Source organism: Trachemys scripta, chromosome 3 (genome assembly GCF_013100865.1).
Source record: "Trachemys scripta elegans isolate TJP31775 chromosome 3, CAS_Tse_1.0, whole genome shotgun sequence".
Classification (NCBI taxonomy): Eukaryota; Metazoa; Chordata; order Testudines; family Emydidae; genus Trachemys; species Trachemys scripta.
Window position 1 is genome coordinate 20,638,054 of NC_048300.1, and position 18,199 is coordinate 20,656,252.

At 42.6% G+C, this 18,199-nt stretch overlaps 1 protein-coding gene across 1 annotated transcript in view; it reads right to left on the minus strand.

Moving 5' to 3' along the window:
- LOC117874256 (protocadherin Fat 4-like) overlaps positions 1-18,199 on the minus strand; it is an 84,797-nt gene that overhangs the window by 38,284 nt on the left and 28,314 nt on the right. The window contains exons 8-21 of the mRNA XM_034764181.1: positions 17,336-17,452; positions 16,681-16,771; positions 14,492-14,604; positions 14,022-14,195; positions 9,736-9,864; positions 9,289-9,444; positions 7,795-7,975; positions 6,032-6,165; positions 4,886-5,833; positions 3,282-3,407; positions 2,909-3,166; positions 1,464-1,562; positions 1,178-1,350; positions 91-239 (exon numbers count right to left, since the gene is read on the minus strand). Of these exons, the coding sequence (XP_034620072.1) occupies positions 91-239; positions 1,178-1,350; positions 1,464-1,562; positions 2,909-3,166; positions 3,282-3,407; positions 4,886-5,833; positions 6,032-6,165; positions 7,795-7,975; positions 9,289-9,444; positions 9,736-9,864; positions 14,022-14,195; positions 14,492-14,604; positions 16,681-16,771; positions 17,336-17,452 (2,848 nt within the window). The remainder of the gene's footprint in view (positions 1-90; positions 240-1,177; positions 1,351-1,463; positions 1,563-2,908; positions 3,167-3,281; positions 3,408-4,885; positions 5,834-6,031; positions 6,166-7,794; positions 7,976-9,288; positions 9,445-9,735; positions 9,865-14,021; positions 14,196-14,491; positions 14,605-16,680; positions 16,772-17,335; positions 17,453-18,199) is intronic.

The following is an 18,199-nucleotide window of genomic DNA, read 5'->3' on the forward strand; positions in this document are numbered from 1 at the left end:
CAGGTTTACATTTGAGATTGAATATTCATGCAGCCCAATGCATTCTTGAGCACTATTTGGGAGAAAAATGGGTGAAAGCACATCACTTACCATTTGATGTTAGCTGAGGAACCCCATGGTCAGTAGCAATGACTGTCAATGTAATGACTGTGTCAGCTGTGATATGGGCTAGATTACTGGCAAGAGTGATCTCTCCAGTAAGTTCATTTACCCAGAAATCATCAGAATGGTTCATGAAGCTGTATTAGAGAGAAGTGAGTGTATCATTCATATTATTCACATCAGAAGTATTCTACCTTTATTATTAAAGTTTTATGATAAACAGCCTACCAATTATATTTGCCTAGTTATAATGATTATAGGAGTGGTAGGACAACTGCTGCTGTCTCATTAACCTAAACAAATGAGACCATATTTCCTACCACGTCTTCCATTTTAGCCAAGATGGCATTCAGACTTTCAGTTTCCATTCCACCCACAAGTTTTAGATCCCTCTATGAACAGAGAGCAGAGTAGAAACTGCAAACTCAGAGGATTATAGATCAATTTGCAGACATAGCAAGAAAGACAGGTAACTTTCTTTGTAAGGATCTGGTTCTGCAAACAATTACTAATGTGCATAGTCCCAAAGCCAATTAAATCTCACACAACAGTAAGTGCTACATTTGGTGCGTAACCCTGTAAGTTTCTGACACATTCAACCATCCATATCAATCTATGTATTTTGTTTTAATGCCCGGTCATCGTTGTGTCCCAGGACCTTTTTCAACTAAAATGTTCCATGCACAATCTATGTCTAAAGGTTAATGTGTGGGAGTGGGGGATTAAGGGGAAGAATGGCAATCACTTTGTATTTCATTATTTCCATTTTCTATCCAGAAGTGCCAAACTTTTATCCAGCTATTTCAGACCAAACAAGCTTGGCTTTTGATTATGGTTGTCTTTTATTTTACTGGCACTCCAGTAGTTTGATCATCTCCAACAAGCTTGGTGAAATGTTTCTCTACTGTTTTTCCCTAAATTTAAAATTAGGCATATTGTTGTTGATTACGTTAATGGCAAAATATAATAATGGGCATGGAATGAGTAGGTATGGGCAACTTGTGATCAACTGGGAAATACAAATAACACTGATTTTCTTTACTAAAAGATATTTATTTACCTCAGGCAAAATTACCTGTATGAAATAAGAGAATTGTTCGCAAGGTCACGATCGGTAGCAGATACTGACAGAACAGAAACTCCCTCTTTTGCAGTTGCTACACGTATATTTGCAGAATATTGGGTTTTTGTAAATTGTGGAGGATTATCATTTACATCTAATACACTTATGGTGACATATGTGAAATTCTGGTGGACAACAGAAAACAAATGAATCATACACAAGAGATGCATAGTCAGTCCATTTAAACTTCAGCTATCAAAGGCTGTTAATGTAAGAATAACCTAATCCTCTCCCTTACCTGTCTCTGAGGTACTCCATTATCAGATGCCACTAACAAAAGCTCATATTTCTCTTTGATTTCTCTGTCCATAAACCCATTAGCCAAAATAGTTCCATTCTACAGAAGAGAATAAAAATCAACACATGTATCACGTTTTTGATAATGTTTGTGTACATTTAATTCTCAGGAAAAATGAGGACGGAAGTCCTCTCTTCATCACAGAACAGGTATAGCCCGGGTACTATCAGGGCAATCTTCTTCACAGTGTCCTGCCAATATGTCTTACCCATGACCTGGAGGATGGGGACAGGAGTCCCACACTTGTTCTCTGTGGATGGGAGTCTCCACACCCATTCAAACCTTAGCTTCTCTGATGAGACTATCAAATAGGTAGTCAGTTATGGTGGTGGCTTCTGTAATGCAGACTCCTGTCCAGTAAATACTGGACTGAGCCCGCCTACCTCATTTACAAAGGCCATAGAAACACCACTAGATGCTAATAACTCTCAGCCACTACAGATCTTGGCAGGACTTAGCTGGCAACCTAGAGAAGAAATACTTTTTCATTTCCATTACCCACCTCCTGAACTAGGTAGTCCCTTAACTCACATACAGAAGTTTTAGACACCTGATATCAGACAAACATTAATGGAAGTTGCAGGTGATCATCACCACTGAGAATGGCTAACACTACAAAGCCATACCCATGTGATTGATTTCAGTGGGACGACTCACGGTGAAACTTCGCAGCATTGGGTCCAGGCCTTAGTCGGGGTTGGTTCGAGAAAAACTGGAGTGTCCTGAAATGCTGTTTGAATGAGCTCCCGAGCTGCAAGGCTCAACATTCACCATGCAATCTCCTTCCCAATCCCACTCCCAACTTCCTCCAGACTCCCAGACCAGCCAGTTTGGAAGGGGGCCTAGTAAAGTGTCCAGAACAGGTTGTATGCAAAAATATGTTTGCAGAGGCAAATGGGAGCATAGCAGTTGGAGGATTCCTGTTAGACAGAGGGGTTGCTATGTACTCTAGCTAGAACTGTACTAAAGGAAGGGACAGCCTGATTCCCCAGCAGCCTCAAACTATTATCAGAACTCACAGTTGTCACAATGCAGCACATACTCCACCCCATGCTGCACTGCAGCATGAGCAGTAAATATCACACTTGCATTGCTGGAGTCCCCATGTCCTCCGGCGCTTCCTGGGGCAGGACTGGCAGCATTGGCTGAGCTGGCGCTGCCCACATAGCCTAATTCAAAACCCATTGAAATGAATGGGAGTCTTCACATTGACTTCAATAGGCTTTGGAATTATATTCTTAGTTTCCAAAGACTTCGGTGTCATTATTGATATCAGAGATGCTACGATGGCTCATCTCGGTGCATCATTTCTATCTGGCCAGGCTAACTGTCTTGGAGAAAGAAGCAGGTAGGCATCATTTTCTATGCCCCACCCAAACTCTTACTTGTTGGATGCTAAATGGATTCTTCCCATCTTCTGCGACTAGGTGAAATGTGATGTGGGCATTTTCTCCCTCATCCAAATCTGTGGCAGCTACATGTCCAACTACGGTAGGTGCATCCAATGTATAGTCTCCTTCCGGGGTTGTAAAATTGAAGGGCTGCATCTGAAACTCAGGGTTATTGTCATTGACATCCAGAACTGTGATATCTAACAGGGCACTAGAATTGAGCCCTTCCGTTTCAGCATCAACTGCCCAGACCTGCCAAAATAATCAATGAAAAAAATCAATTACTTGATTTTGACTGGGATTTCAATTGATTGATGAAGACACAAAAGGTGGACTAAACCATCTGAAAGGTTCAGAATGAGCTTACTTGCAAAGTTAACCTAGGTGTAGATTCTCTGTCGAGTTCTGTGTCGTTCCTTATGGAAAGTATCCCATGTTTATCGACAGCAAACATGGTATTGTTAAGAATAAAATACCCCTGAGAGAAGCCGACCTAAAAGAGATGTAAAAAGCATGCGAGTTATGGAGAGAACATGGAAATACTTCTCTGTTATTAACATCAATACTCTCTGGCTGACTAGCCCGCAAGAGGGCTTCCTGACTTTGAAAACAAAGGTAAAGTTTGATGATATAAGCAGAGACAGAAAACCATTTGGGCATCCTTCACCTGAGAAGACAAAGAAACCAAGTGCTTTGGGCTTGGTGTTGGATCCTAGCTAAGGACTGGCCAGCCATGCTGGAAGAATGACGGTGGTGAGAAAACTACTTTGAACAAAAGACTCTAGTTTAAGGTAGGTTTTAGTCTCAGGAGCATACTTTGACTTTTGTTTGTCTGCAACCATTTCCATCCCAATTCCTTCTAGTTGGTATCCTTCTACTTAAATAGCTGGTCTCTGGTAATAAACTTAATCTTGTCTGATTACACAATCATCTCAGTGCAGTGTTTCAAACTGACGGGTAAAATCCTCAGCCAAACTAACTGGTTGATGCTGTGGACTGTCTCTGTAAAGGAGCAGTGACCTCGATATGGTTTTGTGAGTGCTACAGTGAGAGGGGCTGAGCATTGCAGAGGAGATGGTTTTGGGGAGACTTGGGACTGGAAGGGCTGTTAGTGTCACCCTGCAAGGTGTACCCAGGCTGGGGGAAGCCAGGGTGAGGTGAGTGCACTGTAGCCAGGCTGATGGTGTCAGGGTGCTGATCCAAAGCAGGACAGCACAGAGCATCCAGGATTACATGGCAGGCAGTGACACAATCCCTTAGTGCTCTGGGTGAACCTCAGAGTGTCACCTCCCTAAAGCCAACTTCTCACATGAGCAGGATTTTTGTTTGGTAAAGGGTAGGGGGAAGAAAGAAAGGATTTGATGGGCAACAGAGAGCAATTACGTGATTTCTTGTAAAGGAAAAAAAGAAACTGAAAGTAACTCCTCTATGATTTCCGTTTCCCCTGATTGACACAGTACAACAGCTGGGTTCACTGCAGCACAGAAACACACTGCTAGGCACACTCATTAAGCAGAGACTTACAGCATGTATTAAAGTGGAGTTTCCGATTATTTTGACATAAGTGATAATCTAAACAGTTAGTTACATGTCTGTTTTTTGTTCTCTAGTCAGACAGGCAAGCATCCGTTCTACTAGCTCTCTCTTGCCTGGCCTATGTAAGTATTTATATAGAGTCTGGCTTCTCTAAGGTCACCAGATTGCTATACCTTGTACTTGCAGGGTTGCAGGGAAATAGAGTTGAGGCTCAGTCCTTTCTCTTACTGGATCAATGAGACGTTTGCCATTGGCTTCAATGGGAGTATCACAGGTCCCAGGATGCTGTAATAGATTTTCTCTATCTTTCTAGTCCCTATGATGCGTTTTCAAATCGTACCTAACATATTTACCACTGAGCATTTAAAACTCTCTCTTTGCCCTTCTCATGCCACATCATCTTGATTTCTAAGAACTGAGTAGTGTTGTACTTACCTGATCCTTGTCAGTAACATTGAGTGCGTAGATGAGGCTGTCCTTCTGTATGTTTTCAAGAACAAATATATTGTACACTGGCTGACTAAATTCAGGGGGGTTATCATTGACATCCAGTACATGGATAACAACAAGCACACTGGTGTTGAGGCTTGGGATCCCTTCATCTGATGCCTGCACTCTTACTTCAAACAGTTTGACAGTTTCGTAGTCCAGCTGCTGGCTCAGGGTAAGCTGGCCTGTGGTTGAATTGACAAGGACCATCGGCAAGGAACTCTGAGGAAGCTGACTAATTATTCTGTACTTCACCTGAGCATTGGCCCCAGAATCCAAATCCGTAGCTGACACTGTCAATAGCACCTTCCCGATCATTTCATCTTCAGAGACACTCACTTGGTATCCGCCCAAGGGAAAAGTTGGAGGGTTGTCATTCACATCATCAACAAAGATGGTAAAGTTCACAACAGCAGAGAGAGCTGGTTGGCCTTGGTCACTGGCAATAACTGTTAAGTTATAAAATGCTTGTGTTTCTCTGTCCAGTTCCCGTCTCAGCACAATTAATCCTGCCGCAGAGTCAACATCCATCTTTCCCTCTCCGCCTTTTAAAGTATAAGACACTAACCCATTAAAGCCATCATCTGCATCAGCAGCTGACACACTGAGAACAGTGGCTCCAACTTGCATGCTCTCTAGCACATGAATGGTAGCATTGATTGCATTGAACACAGGACGGTTATCGTTGATGTCTGTAACTTTGATAAACACTGCAGCATAGTCAATTGTTTTTCCGTCAGTCAAAGAAACATTTATCTCATGAGATTTCTGAGATTCATAGTCCAGTTTGGTTTTTGTCCAGATGGTTCCATTGATGTCAACATCAAAAATATCTGATTCTGTCAACACTTGCAATGTAACTGGAATGAGGGGATCCACAGACACGAATTCTACCTGTGTAAGACACAGCATATTATTAATTATAATTAATTATATATTCTATTAATTATATTAATAACTTGATGTGACATTCGAAATAGGAATTTTAGGCTTTATGCACTGGCCATGCATATCTTAATCCTATGTCACTACAAACTGTTCATAATTTATGTGTTTGGTACCGGTGACAGTACAGAGACTTTTGGTTCTTACTCTTGTTACTGCAACAGGGCTGTTTAATTCTTCCTCCAAAGTCCCATCATATGTTTTGTGAATAAACCGAGGTCTAGAGTCTCCAACTGCAAAGACCTGTACTGGAACTGATGAACTTCTTGGCACCATTCCACCTGGAAGCAAAATAAACCTTTATCTCTCACCAGACCCATAAAATACCTTCTTCTTGTAAAGAAAACACATCTGTTGACACCCGGAACTGTATTAATAATAGATAATAAAATAACAATAATTATTAGAATAGTGCTTAGAGGCCCCAACCAAGATCAGAGCCCCTTGTGTTGGGCACCATACTTACCCAGCGAGAGCCTGAAGAGCTTACAGTCTAAGAGACAAGACAGGCCAAGGTTGGGATGCTGCATTCTCTTAGGTGTGTAGCAAAAGGTGTGCCACCACCAGTGGTGCAAGTAGGGCGGCCCGGTCTGGTCCACCATATCATTAAGATATTTATTGCTGGTACACTGTACCAGAAAGACACAGGAGCAGAACATGGGGCCGCATGCTGACAGCTCTTCCGGCACAGCTGTACCGCCCCATGGCCCGCCCCCAGCCCTTCTTCGCAGCTGCGTCTCCTGTCTGAGGTCTGTACAGCCCCACTGGAGGACAGGACTGGGGTGGGGAGGCTGGAGGCGGTACAGCTGCGCTGGAGGAGCTGCTGGCATCGGGCTGCCTGGCAGCCCCACATTCTGCTCCTTTCGCCGCTGCGGTTCTGGAGGGCCCTGCGGTTCAGAAGTCTGTATCTGGTGCAGCAGGAGGACAGAACCTCCCCCCCACGACCAAGATAACATGGGATGGGGAAAGTGCAGGGGCCCTGGACTGGGGGCAGGGTGGGGATGAGTCACATGGGGGGTCATGTGTGGAGTCACGTGCGCCCCCTTTAGCTGGCGCTCTCCCTTTGTGTCCCTCCCATGAGTCATCAATGCACAGCATACCATTAAGAAATAAATTCTGCTTGTACCACTGGCCGCCACCCCTGCCCCGTGTATCTGGGACCAAGTGGTTCCCCACCATCCACAATATAGGACAGTGCCTATAAGGTACAGGGCCCAGAATAAGCAAATCAGTGTAAGTGAAGTCAATAGGCTGAGAAAGAGTTAAGAATGCCCAAGTTATCAGGAAAGGGATTCTATTTCCCAGATAAGATTTTCCTTTGGCCTTGTTCCAATTATGCATGCTCATTTAGCTGCCTGTTAGATAGTAAACAAACATTCAATAATTCTTAGTTAGAACAACAACATCAAGGCTGACAGCCTTAAAATCAGCCTTGGTAGCTCTCTTTTAGTTTGTATGTACTTGCATATACATGTAAATAATCTTACTGCTGGCTCTACTCTTAACAGCAGGCTGATGGCTGAAATACACAAGAATGGAATGCCTCTTTGAGTTCCTGTGAGAGCAGAGGTATAATAAATCTCAGTATTCTAGCCTGTGCACCAGCCTATTGCAAATCAGGGAAAATGAAGAAAGGAGTGAGATTCATGCTAATATCATGCACACGCTAACAGTCATGAAGAAAACATGGATGTGTTACTAGGGCATCACCCTGCAGAGAAAATTGAATTTTATCAATGTTGCAACTACTGCTGGGGGCAAGTGACTTGTGTTCAGGAACTGCAAGGGCAATTAAAAATATATGGTATATTTAAAGGAATGTTAAATAGGTTGGGGCGGGGGATGACTGTCTGTTTCACCAGTGTCCCTTAAGGAAAGGAGCCTCCCAAGAAGTCTTGTGTGTGTCTTACCATCTGTGGCTGTTATCCACAAGGTGAAGTTCTTCAATTGGTTGACTAGTAATGGGATCAGTGTTTTCAAACTGATTTGCCCAGAGGTTTCATTCAGTTCAAAGTGTCCTTCTTCATTGCCACTCACTAAGATAAACCGTGTCTCTCCATTTATGCCATCATCTGGATCATGAGCCACAATCTGAGGAGACAATATAATTTTTCTTCATTTTCTTTGTTTTTAGCAAATGACACAGACCTTTAAATTGTGGTGTAGTTTGCAGAGAAACCATTCAGCTAGCTTGATAATTACATAACTGGAAATCTTGCTTGTTTGTCCGTTCAAAGTAAATAGGTCAGGAATTTTTGGTAAAGGCCAGCTAAATAAATCCACAATAATATTCAGCTGTTTCTTTATTTGATTGATCTTCTGTTACATATGTTGAATATAATTCACTTTTATAAGACACAGTTTGTGGGGCAATTATGGCAACAACATAAATCTAACTAATGGGTCCAATACTGCCCATTCCTTGGGCACCCAAAATTCCCACTGAAGAAAGAAAGAAAGAAAGAAAGAAAGAAAGAAAGAAAGAAAGAAAGAAAGAAAGAAAGAAAGAAAGAGAATTTGGCCTAATATTGGCAAGAAATATCCCAACATATGTTCTTTAAGATCTCAGCTTGGGTAGGAGACAGAGAACTAATTATATCCAACAATATTTCTTTTAACTGTTTCCTCTGTAGATTTCTCAATTGACCATCGGAATCACGGAATAAAGTCACTGAAAGACTAAGAACATTGTAATAATGGAATTCTGGGCCAAATCCAAGACAGAATGTTTGTCCTCAGAGGCTGGTGCATCAACATGAGAATACAATTTTAGAATCTATAGGTAAAATCTTGGCCACACTGAAGTCAGTGGCAAAATTCCCACCAACTTCAATAGGGCCAAGATTTCATGCTAGCCATGTTTTGTTTTGTTGTAATCCTAAAAGTTATTGGGGGGCATACTGTTCTAGTGCTTACAGCAGGAAATTGGAAGTCAATAGACCTGGGTTCAGGTTCTGCCAGTGACCCACTCTATAGTTTGTAAAAATCTGAACAATTATATCGTTTTTCTGGGCTCTAAAAGACACTCTGTTTTCATTAAAAATCTCATAAATAATATATTCCAGAAGTCTCATTTAGGCTGGCGCATGGTCTCATATGTGTGTAACGCACCACTATATGAGAGATATGAGATCAAGACAAAGCCTCTGTCCTTCACTGCCTGAACTGGCAGGTGCTGGGAGCATCCATGACACGAGGTTTATCAAACAAGAGGATTGTGAGGCTAAATGAAAGACAGAATAAACTAAAGGAAACTATGGAAAATGCTAAAAAATGAACATCTCTCCTCCCAAGGATCACTGCTCAAGGGGAAGGGGCTAAGTGTATACACACATGCACACACACACAAACACACACGCCCTATACTGACAATGACATTGTTTTCAAATAAGCACTTTCAATACCTGAAGAACGGGCATTCCTGCAGTCATGTTGGAAAAAATCTGCTGTTTGTATGGTGTGCCTTCAAAGGCTGGAGTGTTGTCATTTTCATCCAGCAGTGATATGTTGATTATAGAGTGGGCCTCAAAGTAGGGTGACAAATGATCTCTAGCATTCACCTGGAAAAAGGAGGAAGTAAAAATTCTGCACTTATTTAAACAACACACATCTGGTAACAACAAGGAAGATCCCAAGTAGTTACAGGCCAAGTAAATTGCACCTTTGTAGTGATATTTTCCCCAAGTTTTCTCCAGTGTGAAATTCTGGGTCTGATTCTTTGGTGAAATTACTCCCAATTTACACCAATGTGAGATCAGAATCTGGCCCTGTCTCTTTCCAGGTCAGCCTAGCTATTATCTTATTTATTTGAGGATTTGATTTTAATTTTTTTAAATCGTTATTTCTACTACCTGCAGGAGGATCATCACTGTTCTCTCCCTGTCTAAGGCACTGGAGTTCCTCACAGTCAGGATCCCAGTGTCACGTATTTGGAAAGGACTGTCATCTGGAATGAGACTGAATGTTCCACGGAAGCCACCCTGAGGAGAAAGATGCTTGTTATTAAATAAAACAACCACTGAACTAGCTCTTTATTTCATTTTCTTCTTAATTTCCAGGGAGAGAACAACTAGCAGAACTTGACAGCTTAAACATTTTGGCTTTAATTATGCTTTCCCAGAGGGTGAGTTGAGCTAGAGATAGGGAAGAGATGTACCACCCAAGCAGCAGGGCTGGGGGGCAATGGGCCAGGGTGATGTTGTATGATTACAATATGGCCTTCAAAGGTCACTGTTGCTACCACTGTTATGCAATTGCAACAAATCTTGTATAAAAATATGTAAGGTGTTGATGGAAAAGTTATGATTATTCTGTTTATATGCATGTATCATTTTTGTATCTGAAGTTATGAAAATTGACTATATACCTGTATTTCAAATGTGTTTGCTCCTAGGGTAACACCCACAAGGTAGTTTGCATCCATTCAAATTGAGCCATAGAAGAATGGGCCATAGAAGAACACAATGGGCCATAGAACAAGCTTATCTCCACCCAGTGGGCCTTCCTGAGGACGTTTTAGCCAGAATATGAGTCATGGCTCCTGCTATGACTCATCAAAGCATGCAAGGGCATGTGACTTGCTCATGTGACCCTGGACTCCATCTTGTACCTCTACTTTTCCACAAACTAAGATTGAGAGCTTTCCTTCACATGGGAGAAGGTATAAAAAAACCCTGGAAGCATCTCCATTTTGCCTCTTTCCTGCCCTGATCTCTGGACTATGGACTTACACTAACAGGAGAATAACAGTCAATGGACAAAGGACCTTCCAGTCTTTTGGAAGTTACCAGAGACTTTACAAACCAGCAGTTTATTCCATCACTGCTACAAACCTGATCTGCAAACTTTGCAATGAGTGTATATATGTTTTCTTTGATCATTATAAGTCTCTCCTCTTTCTTTTCTTTTATAAATAAACCTTTAGATATTAGATACTAAAGAATTGGCAACAGCGTGATTAATGGATAAGATCTGAGTTATATATTGACCTGTCTACATGGTTGATCTCTTGGGATTAGAAGAACCTTTTGTGTGATGAAATTGGTTTTAAATAACCACTCATCATTCAGTGTAGTGTCTGGGTGGTGAAACAAGGGCTGGGATACCTAAGAAGACTGCATTTCTGACTTCTTGTTAACCAATATGGTAAGGTAGAAGTTTGCTTTTGTTACTGACTTGGTATATCTTATGGTAGAATAACCACCAGTTTGGGGTGTGCCCCATTTCTCAGCAGTTCGTCCTGGTATTCTGTGACCCACTGAGGCACGGTGACACCCATATTTTGAGCTGCATATCTCAGGAATCCCAATGCACCCCCAAGATTCTAGGGTGCCAAGAGTCAGTTCTGTACCTGGTGCACGTTAGAACAATCCCAGGGCCAGATCAAACTTATGCCTTAGCTGCAATGGTCCCCCCGAACTATGCTATAACCTGGACTAGATGGAGTGGAGTGCACTCTGGTTACACGCCCTCTTTCCTCTAGCACGCCCCTACCCTAGGGGCTACAAGAAATGGCAGCATAGTGGTGTCAGTACATTTTCCGATTTTTTCCATTGGAACCCTCCTGAACTTGGGGAATCCCCCAGTGAGGAGATGACAGGAGAGGTGTAAAGAGGCTGTAACAATGCAGAATTGGAGTCGCTGTATCTTTCTCTGGGTCCTCACCCAGGTGCTGGGTGACAGTGTGCTGGGTATACCTTGATATACCTATTAAATAAGTATAGATGGTCCTTTCACAAGTGAAACCTATTTGGTGAGTAGGGGTTGGGACCATGGCCTCTGTCCTGCCCATGCTCCCCCTAAGTCCGATGGTGGAGCTAGACAGCCCCACATGCACCCTCAGCCAGGAAAACTAGTGGTTGAAGGGGCTTCCTGTATACCCACATTACAGCAGCCATCATTTGCCCACTACTTTTAGGAAAACTGCATTCAGGCAAACTGTCAGTGACGTTAGTGGGAGTTTTGCTTGAATAAGTCATATGCAATTAGAACAGTAGATGGGTCCTATTTCAAGGAGTAGGAACAGAAATGATGAGTATCTGCTGTGGCTGAAATTTGCAGCGCCCAGTGTTTTACACTGCCTTGAATCTTAAAGGAGAGGCCTTTAAAACTCCCCAAAACATTTTCCTAAATAGCAACAACCAGATGTAATTCTGTTAGTGTACTGGTAAGGTGTACACTGTGTGTAAAGGCACAGGTGCATATTGAATGAAAGATACTTGCTACTATGATTTTTGTCTTTTTAAAAGCTTTTATAATGTATTTTTATTATGGCTTTTGTATCGTGCTCTAAGCACTTGGCCTGGGGTTGCTTCATAAATATAATTATTGTTCATAGAATATAGAATATCAGGGTTGGAAGGGACCTCAAGAGGTCATTTAGTCCAACCCCCTGCTCAAAGCAGGACCAATCCCCAACTAAATCATCCCAGCCAGGGCTTTGTCAAGCCTGACCTTAAAAACCTCTAAGGAAGGAGATTCCACCACCTCCGTAGGTAACCCATTCCAGTGCTTCACCACCCTCCTAGTGAAAAAGTTTTTCCTAATATCCAACCTAAACCTCTCCCACTGCAATTTGAGACCATTACTCCTTGTTCTGTCATCTGGTACCACTGAGAACAGTCTAGATCCATCCTCTTTGGAACCCCCTTTCAGGTAGCTGAAAGCAGCTATCAAATCTCCCCTCATTCTTCTCTTCTGCAGACTAAACAATCCCAGTTCCTTCAGCCTCTCCTCATAAGTCATGTGCTCCAGCCCCCTGATCATTTTTGTTGCCCTCCGCTGGGCTCTCTCCAATTTGTCCACATCCTTCTTGTAGTGTGGGGCCCAAAACTGCACAGAGTACTCCAGATGAGGCCTCACCAATGCCGAATAGAGGGGAATGATCACGTCCCTCAATCTGCTGGCAATGCAACTACTTATACAGCCCAAAATGCCGTTAGCCTTCTTGGTAACAAGGGCACACTGTTGACTCGTATCCAGCTTCTTGTCCACCGTAATCCTTAGGTCCTTCTCTGCAGAACTGCTGCCTAGCTATTCGGTCCCTAGTCTGTAGCAATGCATGGGATTCTTCCATCCTAAGTGCAGGAATCTGCACTTGTCCTTGTTGAACCGCATCAGATTTCTTTTGGCCCAATCCTCTAATTTGTCTAGGTCCCTCTGTATCCTATCCCTACCCTCCAGTGTATCTCCCACTCCTCCCAGTTTAGTGTCATCTGCAAACTTGCTGCGGGTGCAATCCATACCATCCTTGTTATACTATTGTCTCATTGTTTACTTGTACTCCTCTGTCAGTCTGTATCTATCTGTTCTTTTGTTTTATACTTAGAAGGTAAGCCCCTTGGGGGAGGAAACATCTTTTTGTTCTGTGTTTGTACAGCAACTAGCAATGGGGTGTTGGCATGGGTGGCAGGTATAATAAGCCAGGGGAAGCTAAGCCTCCCCAAACAGCCTGGTCCATGGCCCCGCCTGTTCTCCACCCTGAGGCCCTGCTTCCACTCTTCCCCCATGGCCCTGCCTGCCTTGCTCCTCTTCCTGCCCCTGCTCCGCCACTCCCCCCAAGGCCCGCCCTTGCTCTGCCCCTTCCTCCAACCCTTCTTCCGCCCCTTCCTCCGTCCATCGCCCACTGCTTGCCGAGTTGCTCCTATCCTCCAACCCTCCTCCCCCAAGGACGCCCCGCTCCCTGCTCGCTGCAAAGGAGAGGAGCAAGCAGCGACAGCAAAGCGGTGGGCAGGGGGGCCGAGCAGGATCGTGGCCTGGGGTGGAGGGGGGGGGCGAGCCTCAGGGGAGGAGGGGGGGTAGACCTTGGGACCAAGCAGGGGGCAGGACCACAGTCTGGGCACCGGGGGAGCTTCCAGCACTCATGCCAGCCTCCCCAAATGCCAGAGCCACACGCCACCCATGGGTCCTGGTCCATGACTGGGGCTCCTAGATGCTACTGCAGTACAAATAAATAAATACATCATCATCCTATTCCATGACAGATTCCATGTCTGTTTCAGTTAAATACATTTGGATAGTTTACATAAGTTCAGGATGCATTTTATGACTATACACTATAACTGTCTAATGTAGCGTGTATAATTTCATAGATCTGAGAGGTAATGTTTGCAGCTGTCACACAGAATTGACATTTTACCTCATCTTTGTCAGTGGCGGTTACTTGAAGCACCATCGTCCCGTCTGGGGAGTTTTCTGGAACCGAGACCGTATAATTTGATTGTGGAAATTCTGGAGGATTGTCATTCACATCTTGGATAGTAACCAACACTATCGTGTTAGCTGTTTTAAGATCATTGTCCTGCTGAGTAGCCTAGAAAACAGAGTTTAATTCCATGAATTCCATAGACTGATAATATTCACCAACTCCAAGTGATTGGAACAACATGGCAAAATATACTGTTTGGGGCAGGAATTGTCTTTTATTCTGTGCTTTACAGTACCCAGTACAATGGGACCCCAATCCTGACTGGCCCCCTTGTCACTGCTATAATACAAATTAATGCTGCTGATTATTAACAACAATAGTAATAACAATAGCCTCCAATTTTATTTTATGAAATTCAGACTCTTAATGTTTAACATGCTCTGCTGTAATATGATCATTACCTTAATCCCAACAGTAAGGAAGGAGCAATTCTCTCTGTCAATTGGGGTCTTTAATTCCAGCAGTCCACTGTCAGCCTCAATTGAGAAAGCGCTGTGATAAACTGGAGGGTCCACTGGAATGCAAACAGGATGCTATTGGCTAGTGCAGATAAATCCTAACTGTAGAGCTGATCCAGTCCTGCTGTAATTCTGGTGTCCTCTCAGGAATGCCAAAATGTACCAGACATTATAGATGGGAAGAAGCTTCCATGGGCACTGCCATTGTCCTTTAAAAAAATCTTCTGAACCACACTCAGATTCCAAGGGCCTCCCATTATTTCCATTTTCTTTCCCTCAAGGACTGTGCTTTGTAATGACCCCTTTTGCAGCAGGAAACCTGGACATGACCTGTAAGTATTCTCACACTTCTTATCAAACTGTCTGTACTGGGCTAGCTTGATTATCACTTCAAAAGTTTTTTTTCTCTTAATTAATTAGCCTCTCAGAGTTGGTAAGACAACTCCCACCTGTTTATGCTCTCTGTATGTGTGTATATATATCTCCTCAATATATGTTCCATTCTATATGCATCCGAAGAAGTGGGCTGTAGTCCACGAAAGCTTATGCTCTAATAAATTTGTTAATCTCTAAGGTGCCACAAGTACTCCTGTTCTTTTTGGGAGACTGGGCGTCTTTCAAAGCCCCCTGAAGAGAATGGGAGGGTTTTCACTGGGTGCAATGGGCTTTATCAGGCCCCTTGCTTGGGCTTTCTCCTTCTGGGGACAGAGTGAGCTGTCTCCACTTTTCTCCCAGCCCATAGGAGCTGAGAAGCCAAACATGGGCCTCCTGTGTGGCAAAGCATTTCACTCCCACTAGGCTACTACAGCAGCCTGATTAAATCAGACATCAGACAAATTCTCTTGTAGGAGAAGACCTGCAGGAAGCCATGTGACAGGCAATCACATTGCCGTGAACAAGCCCCAAATGTTGGCACAGTAAACACTGGCTTTGCATCCTCCATACATTCACCAGGCTCACTTCCACCTTGTCCAATTGCTTTGCACTCAGCACTCTATTCCTTTTTTTATTTCTAAGGTGAATTTTATGCATGTGCAAGGTGTCAGATTGAGTGAGCTGAGGACTGGAGACCTCTATTTGTCCATGGAGTAGGTACAGCATTGCACTAGTAGTGTACACAGCTCCCCACTACCCCACCCATCTACCTCAACCCTCAGCTGGAGGAACCACCTCTGGGAATAAAAGGGATGCCCATTTTTCAAAAATTAGACTCCGGCGGTAAAGCACCTAGGTGAGTTAGGAGAAGGGCTAATCAGGAAACAGTTTTCCCATCCTGCAAGAATTTTCAAGATTTCAAAAGTGTTTCCCATCCTGCACTGGGATAAAAAGTTGAAATCTCATAAAATTTTATTAACAACAAACTGAAAAACATTTTGGTTTGGGTCCAATGAAACATTTCAGTTTGATAATTTTGAAATGTTTCATTTCAATTTTGACCCTTTAAAAAAATTAGTATAAACTACATTAAATTTTGAAACAAAAAGCCATTTCGAACCAAATCCCTGAAACTTTTAATTTCAAAAATGTTGAAACAGGATCTTTCAAGAATTTAAACACTTTTCCCCAACATTCCTTTGAATTGGGTAATTTGTTAAAACCTACCCTTTCCCATGATCAGTTTAGGTTTTGACTAGTCAGCATTTTTGGCCAAAAAACGTTCAGTGGAAAAATTCCCAACCTGTTCTATTTAGGAACATAAATCCCACTGACTTTCAATAGGGTTTGGTCTCCTAAGTACTTAAATTAGTTTTGAAAATGGGACTTATCTGTCTAAGTCACTTAGGCCTTACAACGCTGAGCAGAGTAATGCCTTGTGGTGCTTTTGAAAATCCCACTAGGTGTCTATCTGCATCTTTAGGTAGGTAGATACCTTTTAAAATCTGTCCCTAAGTTCCATTTTCAACAGAACTTAGGCTCTTAAATCATATATATGCTTTTGAAAATTGCACCCCACACGTGGCTGAGAAGTATGTTATTTTTGCTTACAAATCAGCATTTTAAATATCGATGTGTATGTGGAGAAAGCTATAACCTGCCTCTTCACTGCACTTCATTATCATCATCTTCACCGGTCTTAGCATAATAGGCAACTGCCTGAATGTATGTGTCCACCAGAGAATAAAGACTCTTACCATGTTGGATGCTGTACGATACTTTTTCATTTATACCTATGTCTCCATCTTTAGCAACAATCTTCTCTGGGAGAGTAGGCAGAATGCCAGTCTGGAAAAAGTGATTTGCAACAGTACATCACTGAAGACTTTTAAAAATATACATGATTGATTTCTAATATTAATTAATAAATTGTAATTTTCATCATGGAAACAAGTTTTGAATGTGACCATAAATCATACGTAGTCACCACTGGAACCTTGACAATATTATGACTCTCTTCCAGTTTTCACAGTGGAAAATTATGAACTAAGCATTTTATGAACAGTATTGTGCCCTTTTAAGGAACATCGGACTACATCAGAGTACTCAGTGATGAAGCGCACATTAAGAATACAGACAATAGCAGTATTACTCATTTCCTTGAAGACAATCAATGTTATAGGGAGCCTCGGTTATAGCCCTAATAAAAGCAGCAATGCGTTTAAAAAAAGAAAAACAATACAGTGGTTGTAAAATCATCATCATCTTGGACAATGAAAAGGTGAACTTTCTCAGAGTAATAGATATGTATAAGCTATTACACTGGATATATGCATGGCTTACTGTACATGAATGTGAAAGTAATGGAAATAAACCATTTTACATTAGTAGTATGCAGTAAAAAGCTGCTACCTTGTTTTCTAGGATTGTTGCTTTGTACATTGATTGATTGAAATAGGGGTTCATTGTATCATAATCCCATACATGAATTAGCAACGATGCTGTGCCATTGTTGACTCCAAGTTTTTCCTATATGCCAAAAGGAAAAAGAAAACAAGGAACATTATATCAATGGGACCAGAATCATTCACCTTCCATATGGATAATTCCAGTGGAGGATGTGACAGAATATAGTGATGTGCTTTACAGTATTTGTATCTTTGCTCAAGTAGTTTGATCTTATCTGAGTTTGTCATTTCTAAGAATCCAGATAATTCTCTTGAATACATATTATTATGTATTATTTTTATAATAGTGGTACCTAGAGGCTCCATTGTGCTAGGCACTGCAAACACACATAACAAAAAGATGGTTCTTGCCTCAAAGAGCATAAAATTTAAGTAAATACACAAACGTTCCTACACTCCAGTCCATAGGGGCAGAAACAGCCAAGGGAGGGACTACTCCACTGGGAGGTAGTGGGGAAAATTAGGCCCAGCCAGGGCCACCCTTGCCCTGAATCCAGAGAGACCCCGCCACTTTATGGGGGCACTGGGACACAGGTGATGTCTTTCCTCCCCACCATGTGGACTTGAAAGAAAGTTGCAAAGAGGAGCCAGCCAAAGACTCCAGCCAGTACAGGCAGAAGCAGCCAAAGCGGGGTCCTTTGGACATTGAGAACTTTCTAACAGTTTTGACTGGACTTCCTTTGTCCTTTGCTGATTGGCTGTTCACTCCAACTCACCCCCTCCCCTGCCTTCACAGTCTGTTCATCTCAGTGTTACTCTTTTTACCCTATTCTCCCCTTCCTTGTCCACTCACCCCCTTCCCTTCAAC